General features: G+C 29.7%; 1 protein-coding gene, 2 long non-coding RNA genes, 3 other non-coding genes and 1 pseudogene across 6 annotated transcripts; 1 reads left to right on the forward strand and 6 right to left on the reverse strand.

Moving 5' to 3' along the window:
* Positions 1-3,122: 3,122 nt before the first annotated feature.
* Positions 3,123-12,464, reverse strand: LOC120217726. Its single transcript, XR_005525177.1, has 4 exons — positions 12,453-12,464; positions 9,538-9,540; positions 3,628-3,715; positions 3,123-3,239 (listed from the first exon to the last, which is right to left on the reverse strand). It is a non-coding gene; the product is annotated as an uncharacterized LOC120217726 (long non-coding RNA).
* LOC120217723 lies at positions 8,056-10,165 on the forward strand. The gene is made up of 3 exons (XM_039214795.1): positions 8,056-8,375; positions 8,974-9,731; positions 9,837-10,165. The coding sequence occupies exons 1-3, from the start codon at positions 8,285-8,287 to the stop codon at positions 9,927-9,929; spliced, it is 942 nt and encodes a 313-aa protein (XP_039070726.1). The 5' UTR covers positions 8,056-8,284; the 3' UTR covers positions 9,930-10,165.
* Positions 11,557-11,931, reverse strand: LOC120217728. Its single transcript, XR_005525178.1, has 3 exons — positions 11,888-11,931; positions 11,764-11,809; positions 11,557-11,681 (listed from the first exon to the last, which is right to left on the reverse strand). It is a non-coding gene; the product is annotated as an uncharacterized LOC120217728 (long non-coding RNA).
* A 675-nt stretch (positions 12,465-13,139) lies between the features above and the next one.
* Positions 13,140-13,224, reverse strand: LOC120217805. Its single transcript, XR_005525191.1, has one exon. It is a non-coding gene; the product is annotated as a small nucleolar RNA Z196/R39/R59 family (small nucleolar RNA).
* Positions 13,225-13,312: 88 nt separating this feature from the next.
* LOC120217804 lies at positions 13,313-13,389 on the reverse strand. Its single transcript, XR_005525190.1, has one exon. It is a non-coding gene; the product is annotated as a small nucleolar RNA Z195/SNORD33/SNORD32 family (small nucleolar RNA).
* A 62-nt stretch (positions 13,390-13,451) lies between these two features.
* LOC120217807 lies at positions 13,452-13,537 on the reverse strand (annotated as a pseudogene).
* A 184-nt stretch (positions 13,538-13,721) lies between these two features.
* On the reverse strand, positions 13,722-13,815 carry LOC120217806. Its single transcript, XR_005525192.1, has one exon. It is a non-coding gene; the product is annotated as a small nucleolar RNA U31b (small nucleolar RNA).
* Positions 13,816-14,079: the final 264 nt, after the last annotated feature.

Consider the following 14,079-nt stretch of genomic DNA (forward strand, 5'->3'; position numbering starts at 1 on the left):
GTGCGCATTTTGATCAGAGAATCATTAGGGACACATTCTACATACATGGTTTCCCACAATAGACACATCCGTATTCCATACTTATACGTGTGCATTTCGATCAGACCATCTTTCTGCAATACCGACCCAACACTAAAACCCTTAAAACTGTTCTAATCCATTTCATGACAGACCTTAGCACCACAAGTTAAAATAATTATTTACATTCAAATTTTCATTTTCCCTCTGTCTATAAACCAAATTGAACATGAACCACATTAAGAACATGTTTCCCCTGAGACTGAATTTTCTTCATACAGACAAGGGAACCCAACTAAACTTTAGAATTCGACAACAAATGTAGAACAAACAGTCACACATTTTAAACCGATTGTTCTAATTGTCACATTGGTTAGCCCATCCTTCTGATGCAGCTACAAAGGGGCAGTAACATACTATTCAGCATAATATATATACATATTTTTCTCAACACTGTAGCCATCGAAGCAAAAATATAATAGAATCCCAAGCTAAAAACCCGAACTTTCAGCAGATGAGAAAAAAAAACATAGCATAGACAAAAATGACAAGAAAAACAACGAAAATAAACTAATCTTCACCTACACAGCTAAGAAAAAGAATGAAAAGATGGAAAAGGAGAAACCTTTGTGGCAAAAACAAGCTCGCAGGGAAATGTAGTGGAATGAGCAAAACACCATTGCCACAATGGGCTGCTAGAGACCTCGTAGCCGAGCACATCTTACACCCTAAAGTTTGTTTAACAGGAAAGGCAAAGCCAATAGCTTTAAACTTGGGGGGGAAATGGGTTTAAGGGAAATACAATACTCGAGTTTTGGGTATATAAACGCTTAAAACAGGAGTACAGAGAGTAAGAAATAGAACAGCTTTAAAATTTGCACGAATCCCGATGAAAGCGAAATAGAGAAGTTTAGAAATTAGAATGGGTGGGAGTATAAATATTGAAATTTTTCTGTGTTTAATATAATTTTGGGTAAACTACTTAAACAGTCACTTAATTATATGAATGATTCTAATTTGACTACTAATCTATAAATTTTGTCAAATGAGTCATTTAGTTATTTAAATGATAAGTTGCCATTAATATTTAACGAAAATACTGATATGGGAGATAATTTTTAACCAAGTGATGGATTTTTTTTAATAGGATATGGTAAAATATCTTATAACATATGGGAAAAATTATTATTTTTTATAATATATAGGTAAATTTATTTAAAATCAAATATGAGATTTAATGTTAATTAAAATTAAAATGATTATATAATATATTTTAAAAGCATTTAAAATTATCAGATTATAAAAATATAGGAAGAAAATCAAATATGATATAAAATATGTTTAAAAAAAGTAACAATGGTATAGCATGAAACATATGGACACAAATACAAGTTTTTCTTTCATTGTATAAATGTCAAACACTGATTGCTTATTCTCGGCACTTTGCAGGTTGTGCTTATTCTCGGCACTTTGCAGGTTGGTTCTCTCCTCTACGCATTAATAAAAACATGCAATATATTTTAGCAGGAGAAATGTTAACGTACGAATATAACAATTTCGGTTGTTATATAAATGATTGTTTTTTTAGAACTTTTAAGTTCAAATATGTTATTTGTGGGAATGATTATTATTTCTAGATGCTATGAGTTCGAATACTTCATCTGCAAGGATATTTGAACGTTCATTATCAAATAATTGAGAGTTTCTTGAACATATATCATCTTATAATAAGATTAATAAAAAAAACATGTTGATACTTACGCCCAGTTTTTTTATAATTTATTTAATTATTATTAGAAAAAATTAGAAAAAAATATTTATTTTTAAAATTATTACGGGTGTATTTACTTTGAAGTTAGAAAAAGTATATTAAGAGTGTATTTGCAAAATATAAAACAATTGTATGAAAGTATAATTATTAAAACGTATTTAGACTATAATCGTTTATTAAATATTTTTGATTGATAAAAAATAATTATACACGATTTAAGAGAATCATTAATAAAAAAAATATTTGTGTGTAATTAAACACGTTTTTCTCAATTATCAACCTTAGAAGAATTGAACTGTATTATTGAACTCACATTTTTCAAAGTTACTAGAACATGCTATTGGTACAAGTACAAACAAGTGCTCCAAATAAGTCTGATATTTTAAGATCAATAATTCGAATCATTATGTTGTAAATAAAAAAATTGATTAAGATGATTGGGTCTGTACAGTATGTAATACGAATTAATCGACGAATGAATCATATACATGTTAAAAAATAAGATGGCATTGCTTTTAATGCAAAAAGGGTTGCATTCCTATTTTTAGGTTAATTTGCTTAGCATATAAAGAAGTTCCAAAGTAAATTGAATAGGGAAAAGTCATTAAAATCAAAATATTCCAATTTCTACTCGATACAAATGACAAATTGCAGAAGTATAATCCAAAACATTGTAAAGTAAAGATTCTTTCACATTTTGGTTTTGTTTTGCTTTCGCTGTTTGAACATTGAATCTATATTGCAAAGCAAACAAAGACAAAAAGCAACATTAAAAAAAACAACGGTGGACATAGTTCTTGTTTGAGAACCGACATAACCGGAACATAGGAACATATATGAACTGGCCTTCGGAGGTGATTGTCTAGTCCAGTGTTTTTCAACCATTTTGTCAATCAATCATCTTCAAAGTGGAAAAAGATAAAGCTCAAAACAAGTAAAAAGACACTATTTGCTTTAATCATTAAAAAAAAAACACCCCCTCAATCCACGACCTTTTAGACTCGCCGAGTTTCATTTCCATGCATAGCACAGACTTGCAGAATGAAAATCTAGAATCGGTTCCGTTCATCTGCTCGTCTCCATGATGCAGTCAAATAACCGTGCATTTTGTCCAAGTCGGCAATCTTCATCAATGCAAACATGGACGATATGCTTGAAGTGATCGCCGAAGCATATAAATACCAATGCACTGTAACCTTTTTCCGTATCGAAATATACACAGAAGGCAAAAGAATGAACATTGCAAAAGAACCCATTATAAAATGAATTGTGCAAAGAAAAAGAAAGGTGTACCTTTTTTTCCTTCCTTTTTTCAGAGGGATAAATGCTCAAAACATGATTGTAACTCAATAAGCATCACCAGCCAGATTACACGACGGAAGTCTCTGACGCTTCTCAACATAAGCTGATGGAAACCACCCTCTCCTTCTGACCATCCAGTTGAACTTACCTGTATAGTGTTTTAAGAATCTGAACAAATAAGAAATCCAGCCCCGACAAAGAAAGAAAAAAAATCGAATGCGAAGGTGTAGACAGTTTTATTAGTAGTAGTAGATGTATTTCTGTATGCATTAAATCAAATGTTTACACTAGTTGAAAATGACAGGACCTAGAAAATCCAGTAAGGCATCTCTTCTGTAATATTTCATGTATAAAGCGGATTAGTTGCAAACTATGCACCTTAAATGAAAATGTATCCGACATTATTCTTCCGTTTGTAAGAATGAAAACATCAGCTTAGACTTATCTATACGACTACAGACTAGAACACACCAGTCTATTGAGCTAGATAAAACCTATATGCACAACTTAGATATAGCCCAAGAAAAATAGAATACCTTTCGCACGACAACAAAATCACCTACTGACAAGCTCAGTTCCTTCTCAGATGAAGCATAAAAAGGATAGATTGCCTGTGACAAGAAACTCAGATCTAGCAGCTGGCTCTGTTGGAGAGACAAATGCCTTTGAGTTTTCCACCGAACTCTAGACTCGGCTGTTGTAAATTATGTTCTTTCGGTTTTTGGACGTTGGATCGGTTGATGAATTTACTAATGGGCTTCATTTTGGATTGGCTCTGAACTAACCCATATTAAGGCCTTAATTCAACAAAAATGAATATTTGAGGGATCAATTGATTGTGTGAGAAAATGATAAATAGTTTAAAGGTTATTTAATTTTAGGATAAATTACCGTTACAGTTATTAAATTATGGGATCGATTATATTTTTATTGTTAAATAATCATTTTTATCAATTAGATTATTAAATTTAAAATCTTGAAAAGTTGATCGATGAAGATTGGTTCAATCTCTTCTCCGAATTAATATTTTACTTGAATAGACTAGAGTCACACCATGAACCGATATTCCTATGAACTAAGGGTGCGTTTGGTTCACGGAATGTAAGATTACCAGTGGGAATGTAAGATTATCAGGGAATAGGATTACTGGAAATGTTGTATTTTGTGTTTGGTTGGTTTAGCAGGAATATAAGACTATCGTGTTTGGTTAAAGAAATAAAAGATTATTGAAATGTATATTTGACCAAATTGTCCTTATTATATATTTGTATAATATTACAAATTGTAAAATATTTATATATTTTCTTTAAAAAATAAATTCATAATATTTATATAATTTTTTTACAAAATTAAAAATATAAAAAAGGTTTAATGAAAGGGTAAAAAAAATTTTAACCTCTAAACTTTATATAAAATTTTAATTATAGATTTTTTTTTGTAAATCTAAAATAATTTAAGGATAAATTTGTAATTTAACATTCGTAGAATTTTTATTATTCAATGACAGAATAATGATATTTTTGAAAAAAAATAAAAATTTAAGGACATTTTAGTCCAAAACGCCGGTAATATTACAATACCTAATGGAAGGGAGGTAATGACATTCCCGGTAATATACCCCAAAAAATCTACTATTGGTAATAAAACATTACCGGGAATGAGATTCTCAGCCAACCAAATATGAGAATTTGAGATTTCCATCTCATGGGAATCCCACAATCCTTCAACTAAACACCCGGAAAGACACCGACTTGATTGAACGGTGCATTGAAAAAGTTCTTAGTCCTAAATATTCAGATTTCCTAATTAAGTTAGAACGAAATTTTGTGTATTTTTATTGACAAAATTAGGATGTAGGTGGCATAACGTGGAACCAACATAGCCACAAAAATGAACATTCAATTTATTCTCAACCCATTTATTACTCTCGAAAACAACCATTCTTCCAATCATCTTTCCCTTGCAATCCCATGCATTCACCTCTTCTTTTTCAACCAACATTTGTTTCAACATTAACTCGGTAAATAGTGACTCTTTTAACCAAATTGTTTTACATTTTTAAAAGTAAAAATGTTACATGTTGACATGTGAGTGATGCGCATGCGGCACCAAATAACAAATTTATTTGGTTGGTGTGGATATTTTACAATTTAAATATCATAATTAAACTAGTTGTTATGTCTAAAACTCTCACATTTAAATACTAAATACTGCATAAGTTTTGAATTTTTATTGTCAAATGATTGTGATTTAAAACAAATGTTGCATTATAGTCATCTTAAATTAATTAAAAAAAATATCATAACTTAAACAATAAAATGTAATAAGTTATCATCAAAGATCAACTACTAAATTTTAATGATTCGTATTTCAGCACAAAATAATTTTATTTTGATAATCATCCATAAAAGACGACGACTTGAGGATTATAATTTTTTTTTTAAAACGATGACTTTGAGGGTAATAATTAAAAAAAAAGTTGTCAAAGTTGTTTGCGTTAATTTTAGTATTTTTTATTTAAAAAATTAATTAATTAAAAAATCATTAACGATGACGACTCTAATATATATTTTACTAATTCCTATATAATATTATTTTCTAGAAAAAGTTCACTTACAATATAATCTTAAATAAGCTAGAAAAATAGAAATTTGTATATGTTTAGTTTTTACATTTCATAAATAAAATTACTTTTTTATATGCACGTTGAATGCACTTGACATGGGTCATGCCTCTCCTCATGTACGAATGCAGGATATTATGTTAAAGGGTGCGAACTTATAAAATTTAAAGGATTGACGAATTTGTAAAATTTTAAGGAGGGTGAAACAGATTTACAACAAAAAAATATTTAAAATATATAGGAATTTGAAATTTTTAATGGGCGATCTTCTCCACCCGTCCCTCTGTAGGTCCATGTCTACCTCTCCTCAAGTTGTAATCTCGCTAGTTTAGTTTATTTTTTATCCATAAATTGAATTTAGTGACTAAAGATAATAATATTTTTTGAGGTTTTAAATTTGAGTAGTTGTGATTGCAATATGTATATGCATTGTCAATTGGTTAAGAAAATTATGAATAAATACTATATTATAATTATCTCAAACTATTTAAAAAATTTAATTTTTTAATTTATAAAATTGTAAGTTAAAACAATAATAAAACTATATTTTAACTATTAAAAAATATAATTTTCTTTTGGTCTCTACAATTAATTTTGGTTTCACCTTTAGTTTATCATAATTACATTTCAATGGAAGTCATTGTGTCATTATACCATAAATTTAGTTGACAAAATTTAAATTAAATAAATTATTTTTTTATATATTATTTTTATCATGCCCCTCCTCATGAATAAATGCAGGATATCATGTTAAAGGGATGAACTTATAAAATTTTAAAGGATTAACGAATTTATAAAATTCTATGGAGGGCAGATTTCCAACAAAAAATACAAATAACATATTTAAAATATATAGGAATTTAAAATTTTTAAGGGCCTACCTTCCCCACCCGTCCCTCTCTAGGTTCATCTCTACCTCTCCTCAAGTTGTAAACTTGCTAGTTTAGTTTATTTTTTTAATACATCAATTGAATTCATTGACTAAAGAGAATAATATTTTTTTGAGGTTTTAGATTCAAATAGTTGTATTTGTGATATGTATATAATTGTCAATTGGTTAAGAAAGTTATGAATAAATAATATATTGTAATTATCTCAAATTATTTTTTAATTTATAAAATTGTAAGTTAAAACAATAATAAAACTATATTTTAACTATTAAAAAATATAATTTATTTTGGTCTCTACAATTTATTTTGGTTTCAGCTTTAGTTTACCATAATTACGTTTCAATGGAAGTCACTATATCATTATACCATAAATTTAGTTGACAAAATTTAAATTAAATATATTATTATTTTTATATATTTTTCTCGTTCACCCTTTTAATTTTCAAATCAAACGACTTTAAAAACTTGAAATTCAAATTGAGATCCCTCCAATGGAGTCCACTCCTCTCCTTTTTGACCAAAATTGTTTTCTAATCATGAAAGAAAATAAAAATCTATGTTTTTTGTTCTTATAAAAACTACCTTTTTGTATTAGCTTTATATTATATTTATATTTAAAATCAAGGTGAGAATAAAATTTTATGTTGGATTTCGAAATAAAATTATAATCACTATATTAAAAAATCATATTTTAAAAATAAGTAATTGAATTATAAAAGATATTAAATTACTATCTATATTTAAACGAAAGATTAAGATGTCTGTCTACCTATTATTGATTTTTTTTTGGATATCTTATTTTTTTTTATAAATTTAGTGCATACATATTATACATTAATTATAGAACTTTTCATTCATATAATTAATCTTTAATCCATTTTCATGTGTCATTAATTAATAAGATCACTTAAAAATTTTAAAAAAATCCATCACCAATGTATCAAATGAATTAATAAACCAATTATCATGTTCCACATCTTAAAAATAATTTACTTTCCTTAAATAAAAAATATCCAAACAAGAAAATCAATCTAATTTTCCTTAACTTTAATTTCATTTCCTTTATATATATTTTTTCAATCCAAACATTGGATAAAATAATTTAGGTATGCAATATCAATAATCTCTAGATATAGTCAATATTTTTAGTATTTTAATAATTAATTAATATGAACATCTTCAATACTAATTATAAAAATCTCTAAATATAACTAAAATAAAATATCTTAAAAAATATTTTGTAGTTAATAATATATAATTTTTATTTTATAAACTAAAATATTCTATTAAAAAAAGTATGTGGCTATTAATGGAAAACTAAATAATGAGACAATAGAAAAATGACACTTGCCACAGAAACAAAAGGTCCACGTATATTAGCTAAATACCGAGTACCTAAAGATGAGAACTTTCCTCCCAAAAGTGAATTTCAAACGGATTAAGGCAAATAAAAAGGAGCGTTTTTTTGAAGCGGATTCTGATTTCTTTGGCTTTTTCCTACTAATTTTTCTCAGCGTACGTACTGTTACTAAATATTACCATTTCCGCTACTATTTGTCTTTTCTTGTTTTTTGGCCAATACAGCTAGGTTTTCCTTTGCCAAGGGACACCCCACACGATTTGTGAGGGGGAAAATAGAGAGAAAATTGTAGTACAAAGGAGGGGAAAAGGGAATCAATCATGCCACCTAAGAAGAGAAAAGCTGCCAAGAAGAGGAGGAAGGAACAAGCATCCAACACCATCGGTTCATCATCTACCAACAACCCACGAGGTACTTTGATTTGCCTTTTTTTTCTTTGGAAATATTGGTTTGGGTTTTGATTTTTGATGGATTTGGGATGATGGGTCTTTTTTGTTTTTAACTTCTTTTGATTGAATCTTGATTGGTTCTGTTTCTGCATTTGCTATTCAGTTCTTTGTTTAATTTGTTGGAAATTTATGGTTAAAAGAAATCAGCTTTCTGTGCTTAATGGATAATATTGATTTTCTAGTTTTTCCCTTAATTAATTGATTTGGTTGCTTTTCAATTTGGGTTATTATTGTCCTTTAATTACTTACTGTTCATTTTGTGCTTTTTTAGGAGTGTTTCGATATATTTGTTTCAGAGTCTTGTGGCCAGTTTTAGCCCATTCTGTATTTTACTTGATTTTGGTCAGAATCTGTGTTCATGAAAGAACTTGTCTAATGTCTTTTTAGTATTGGTCTTGGTTCCATCCAAAATTGGTTGAACAATCATTTTGCTTTATAAATTTAAAGATTTGTTCATCAGTTTGGCACAGTGTTTATTTTGGTTGTTTCTATAGTGAATTGAAAATTTTGTTGTTTGAATGGTGATTGGAGCTATTATGATGTTTATCAAATGGTGCTAGGAAATGATGATCCGAAAAGCCAAGATGAAAGGGACAGTGATGCTAGTTCCCATGTATCACAGGATGACCGCACTCAACAGTATACATTCGTTCTTAGTGAAGATGAAGGGAAAAAATCAAAATCACATGTAACTGAGGTGAAGCCTGTGGAAAAGGCCACTAAAGATGCAGAAAGCACTGAGAAATTGGGATCGGATGGCGTTGATTTTAAATTTGAAAAAGGGTTGGAGCCAAAGAATGATCTTGAGATTACCCATGTTTCTATTCAGCGTGTTGAGCATGATAAGAGCTCTAGCAGCAGCAGCAGCAGCAGCAGTGGGAAGAGTTGCCGCAGTAGTTCGGATGATGAATCTCAAACCTTTAAGATGAAATCAAAGGAAGAAGCCTCTTATGATACCCAGGATAAGTCGTCTACTGTTTTGTCCGAAGGACCTAAGGTTTCTGAAAATGTAACATTTGAGAATGGTAGAAGTTATTCTGCAGGGAAGACTGTTGCTGTTGACAATTCGGTAAAAACTGCATTATCTATGCCAGAGAAAATGGACATTTCCGCAAAGAATACACTACCTGATTCAGTTGAATCAGGGTTGAAGGCAAGTGAAGAGAATTTGTTGCCCTCATCAAATGGGATTTCTGGGGCTGAATTGGAAGGAGCTGAAGGAAAAAATTTCCCATCCTCAGATATTCCTACTGCTGAAACTAGTGATGTTGCAGGAACAAACCAAACATTAGATCCCCATGAGCATTCTGAAAAGCAGGTATATCTTGCCCCTATTCTTTTATACAATCGTGCGTTTGGATATTCCTTATTTCATTTAACTGAAAACTGTTTTTTCCTATTTATTTTCTGCTTTGATTCACAGCCTCTTGTTGCTTCTACTCCTCCACCGGTGCAAAGAACCTCATGCTTAGGTTGCTGTGGGTTGTTTGAAGTTTTTACTGGTTCTGGGAGATAATTGAAGTTTCGAGTCATCCGCCAAGTTAAGATATATTATACTTTATTGTTTGCAGAACTGGGTGTTTTAGATATACTGAGTAGCTCATATCCTTTGTGCTTTTGTGGGTGTATGGGGATGCTAGGACTATGAAACTAGAACTTTAGATCCCAAACATTTTGCTTGTCATTTGATTTTTTTTTCCTTTCCAGTTATCTGGTATTCTTTTCCAATTTGCAATGATTTTGCTTTGAACCTCATTGTCTTGTTTTTTTCCTTTTTTTTCTTTACTGAACCATTGCTTAAAGCTTACAACTAATCACAAAAGGTTCCTGGTTGATCTAGATTAGCTTGATGAATGATTAAAAAAACCATATGGCAGCCTGTTCAATTGTCTCTCTTGTGAATTGTGTTCTAGCTACTATGATGCACTTTTGAGTTTATTGCTCTAACTCCTTATGAAGTGTGCATGTCAGCTGACATGCGATTAGAAATACAACTCTCTACGAACTCTTTAAATATAAGAACTATTAAACATACTCATATCCGATACAAGTACTCGAATCCTGGTTGGATTACTTTTGGGGGCAGTCTGTATTTTGTGGTCAACTGTGTAGCAAGCAGTCTTGTGCCATTTTAGTCTGAACATCAATTTGTGGGGATTTGTTTTCTAGATGTGTATCTATTCCAAGGCACAATGCTTTTCCCCCTAAAGAAAAATGAACAGGAGACCTTGCTAGGAGAACAGTTAGTTTTTGAGGTATCCATTTATTTATTAATCATATGATAATTCACATGCGCATCCATTTATTAATAATAAATATAACATCAATGGCGTTGATGAGAATTAATTTAGAAACAAAGTTTGGTATTTTGATAATATGGCTGGTCGGTCAAGCTGTTCATATAAATTGGACAAATTTTACACACGTGTAAAATTGTTTATATAAATTTATTTTTAAATATTACTTAATATTTTAATTATATTGAAAATATTTTAAATATATATATATATATTTGTAAAATTCAGGTAGTGTAACAAAAATAGTTCTATAATTTTTTTGGTTAATAGTTATATAAATGTTGATGCAAAGTCTTTTTAATATTAAAATTTTTAGCTTATTAAATAATTTAACAAATATATGACAAAAAGATTTTGGTGAAATTTATTTTCACATAAACTTATATTTTTTAACCAAATACCAAAATCTTATATTGTTATTAAATAAATTAAATAATATAATATAATATTTTCAGTGTCGTGTATCGAAGCAAGCACTCTTTAGTTGTTTTGCATTTGATGGAGTGAAGTAATTCTTTAAAATATGCTACAAAGATTTATGAGAAAGAAAAAAAATTGATATAAACATAGTGTAAATTATAATTTCTTTAACTTTATTCATTTTAATATCATTTGACCTATTTTAATATACAAATAGTATATTAAGAGTGTATGTTCAATGTCAAATAGTTGAGAGTCTTTAAATAAATACTACTTATATTTATCTCAAATTAATAAAAAAAATTAAATCAAACATGACACGTTAAACTACAATGTCTTTATTGTCTATTGAAATAAAAACCCAAATGAATGGAACCAATAACAACACAAGCAGAAGCAGCCGATCTCCGGCCTCTTTGTACGTTTCAAGAATCATTTTTCTTAGTGATGAAAGAAGAAGACGCATCAATCATTTATGCACCGCCATGAATTGCTGCTATGTAGACAAGTTGTGTTACTGTAAGTATGATTAAAAATGCCTCCATTGTTCTCTGCAAATTTAACACATTGCTCACATTAAACAAACCATATAATAACTGCAATTTCCTTGAATGAATTTCTTTCCCTTCTTACCAAACGAGCATTCCTGAGTTCGAGCTCGATTTCTTTGCAGGCAAATCTGTGAAAAAAAAAATAAAATTTCTTGCTAGTTTAGTAACAATGGGTTCCAATTTCATGATGTTAGTTAGAGGGTTACCCCATGGCAAGTACAGTAAAGGTCCAAGCAACGCCCGCGATTGATATATCATTTATTATATTTTTTATTTAGTTATTATTTATGTATAGTATTATATGGTGTATTTAGTTATTTATTTTTTGGTATATTTATTATATGATTCGTTTAACTATTTCATTATTGGTTTTTTATATTTATTTTATGGTTAATATAATTATCTGATTTTTATTTTAAGTTGGCTCACAGAATCTATAATAATAATTCTGTTAATATATAAAATTAATTAGGAATGGTCAAAATACCTTAATTCATTCTTTATCTGAGAGGATTTTTTAAAAAAAAAATGGATTCGAAAGGGCGGTGTCAATTTTAAAGTGGAAAATCCCGCCCAATTCAAATTACTGGCAGTAGAATCTGCTTCTTCATTGTTTTAATCTTTGATTCTCCTTCATTACTTTCCAAGGGTTTTCTTCTTCTTTTTCTTCAATTTTTTTAGGATACTATCATTAACACTCTGGCTATTTACATCCGACTTATTCGAATCAAAAGGAACGCCAACGTTCTCTACATTTTATTTGTTTCTGACATTGGTTTATCTTGCTTAAACTTCACTGTCATTCAATTTCTAATCTGTTTTATAAGTTAATGCTTCTTTTCTTATTATTTCCCCCTTTTGCGTTAGTTCATGTTATTGCAGAACTCCCAAATGTAAAGTATGTTTTATAAGGTATTCTAAAACTTTCCATATACAACAGTAGAACTTTTTTTTTTGGTAAACATGAGCTTTGTTTTGATTTAGAAAGTGAATATTTTCTGAGAAGTATACGATCATCTTATGTTATTAAAAAAGTACGAAAATTCTAAACAAAACTATTATAAAAAATCTTTGAACAAAACACGTGCGTAATTATCTAATGTTTCACCTACATGCGTAGAAGAGAATATTCTGCTTCGAATGGAGTGGCCTAATTGACGAAATTGGCCACACTTTGGAAGCAAATTTGTAACAAAATCTACATTCATCGATGTAAAATAGAATCAATCGTTTCTGGGAAGCTAAAAAATTAGTTTTCGAGTGTTGTTCATTACAACTGTGAGCAGGGATTTAGTAACAGAAAGCTTATGAGAAAACAAAAGCTAACAGTGTCGCAAGACCTGATCATGATTCTTTATCTGCCCTTAAAACGAAACGCCCAGATACCAATATACGATAATCTGGACATCAGATACCACGGGCAACAACTAAAAAAACAACTTACTCAAACAATAAACTTGCAATCTCAGTCGAAAGATGGTGATTATTTGAATAATCATCACAGATATATCAGGATTGATAATGATTTACATCGCCGATTGCACTAAATGACAGTAAAAAACAATTAAAATCAATCTGAAAACCGACCCAAATTTTGAAAATCTAAAAAGAGGTTGAAAACAACACGCGCAAAGAGATCAGATGGTAGTGCATGTTGGTGTTCATCATTCAAATGCAGAAATAATGGATAAATATCATCACGCCTCTTTGCAGACTCCAGTGAACCACAAATTCATATCAATTAAAAAGAGTAGTTTGATTTGTAAAGATGGATCAGATAAAAGAGTTGAATTTATCACCAGTTTCCATATCGAGATGAAAGTAGGACTGGGTGTCAAACAACAATCATCATTTCCATCTCCTAAACTTAAAGAAAAAATAAAAAATTAGTGAATTCGGAACAAATAAATGGATCAGATAGTCGATCGCTAGTAACTCAGCATGTAGAAACTCAGACTGGGTGTCAAGATCAATCTTCATATCCGCATAAAATAGATTTCAATTGAAAAATAGAGGATGATAAAAAGATATAAATAGATGGAATCAGATAAGAATGTCAATCACCAGCTTTGCATATGAAGACATTTAATGTATGCAAAGTAAGACTGGGGCGACAATAACTATCATCACTTCCCCTTCTTCCAGCTAAATCATACCTAAATGTTAAAAAAGGGTTATAAAAAAAGAAGCAAACAAAACTTGATTGAAACTAGCAAAATTTGGAACATGTCTACATAGATTCCTCAATGGATCTGGGTTTCCTTGAACTCCTTGATCCTCATCTTCCAGATCTTCTTAAAAAATGAGATATAGATCGGATAGAGAGAGGGTCTAAGGGAAATTAGGGTTTTGGATTGGCCGCCCTGTATATCAAGGGACTGAGTTGCTGCAGCTTTAT

Source organism: Hibiscus syriacus, unplaced genomic scaffold (assembly GCF_006381635.1).
Source record: "Hibiscus syriacus cultivar Baekdansim isolate YM2019G1 unplaced genomic scaffold, ASM638163v2 tig00110187_pilon, whole genome shotgun sequence".
Classification (NCBI taxonomy): domain Eukaryota; kingdom Viridiplantae; phylum Streptophyta; class Magnoliopsida; order Malvales; family Malvaceae; genus Hibiscus; species Hibiscus syriacus.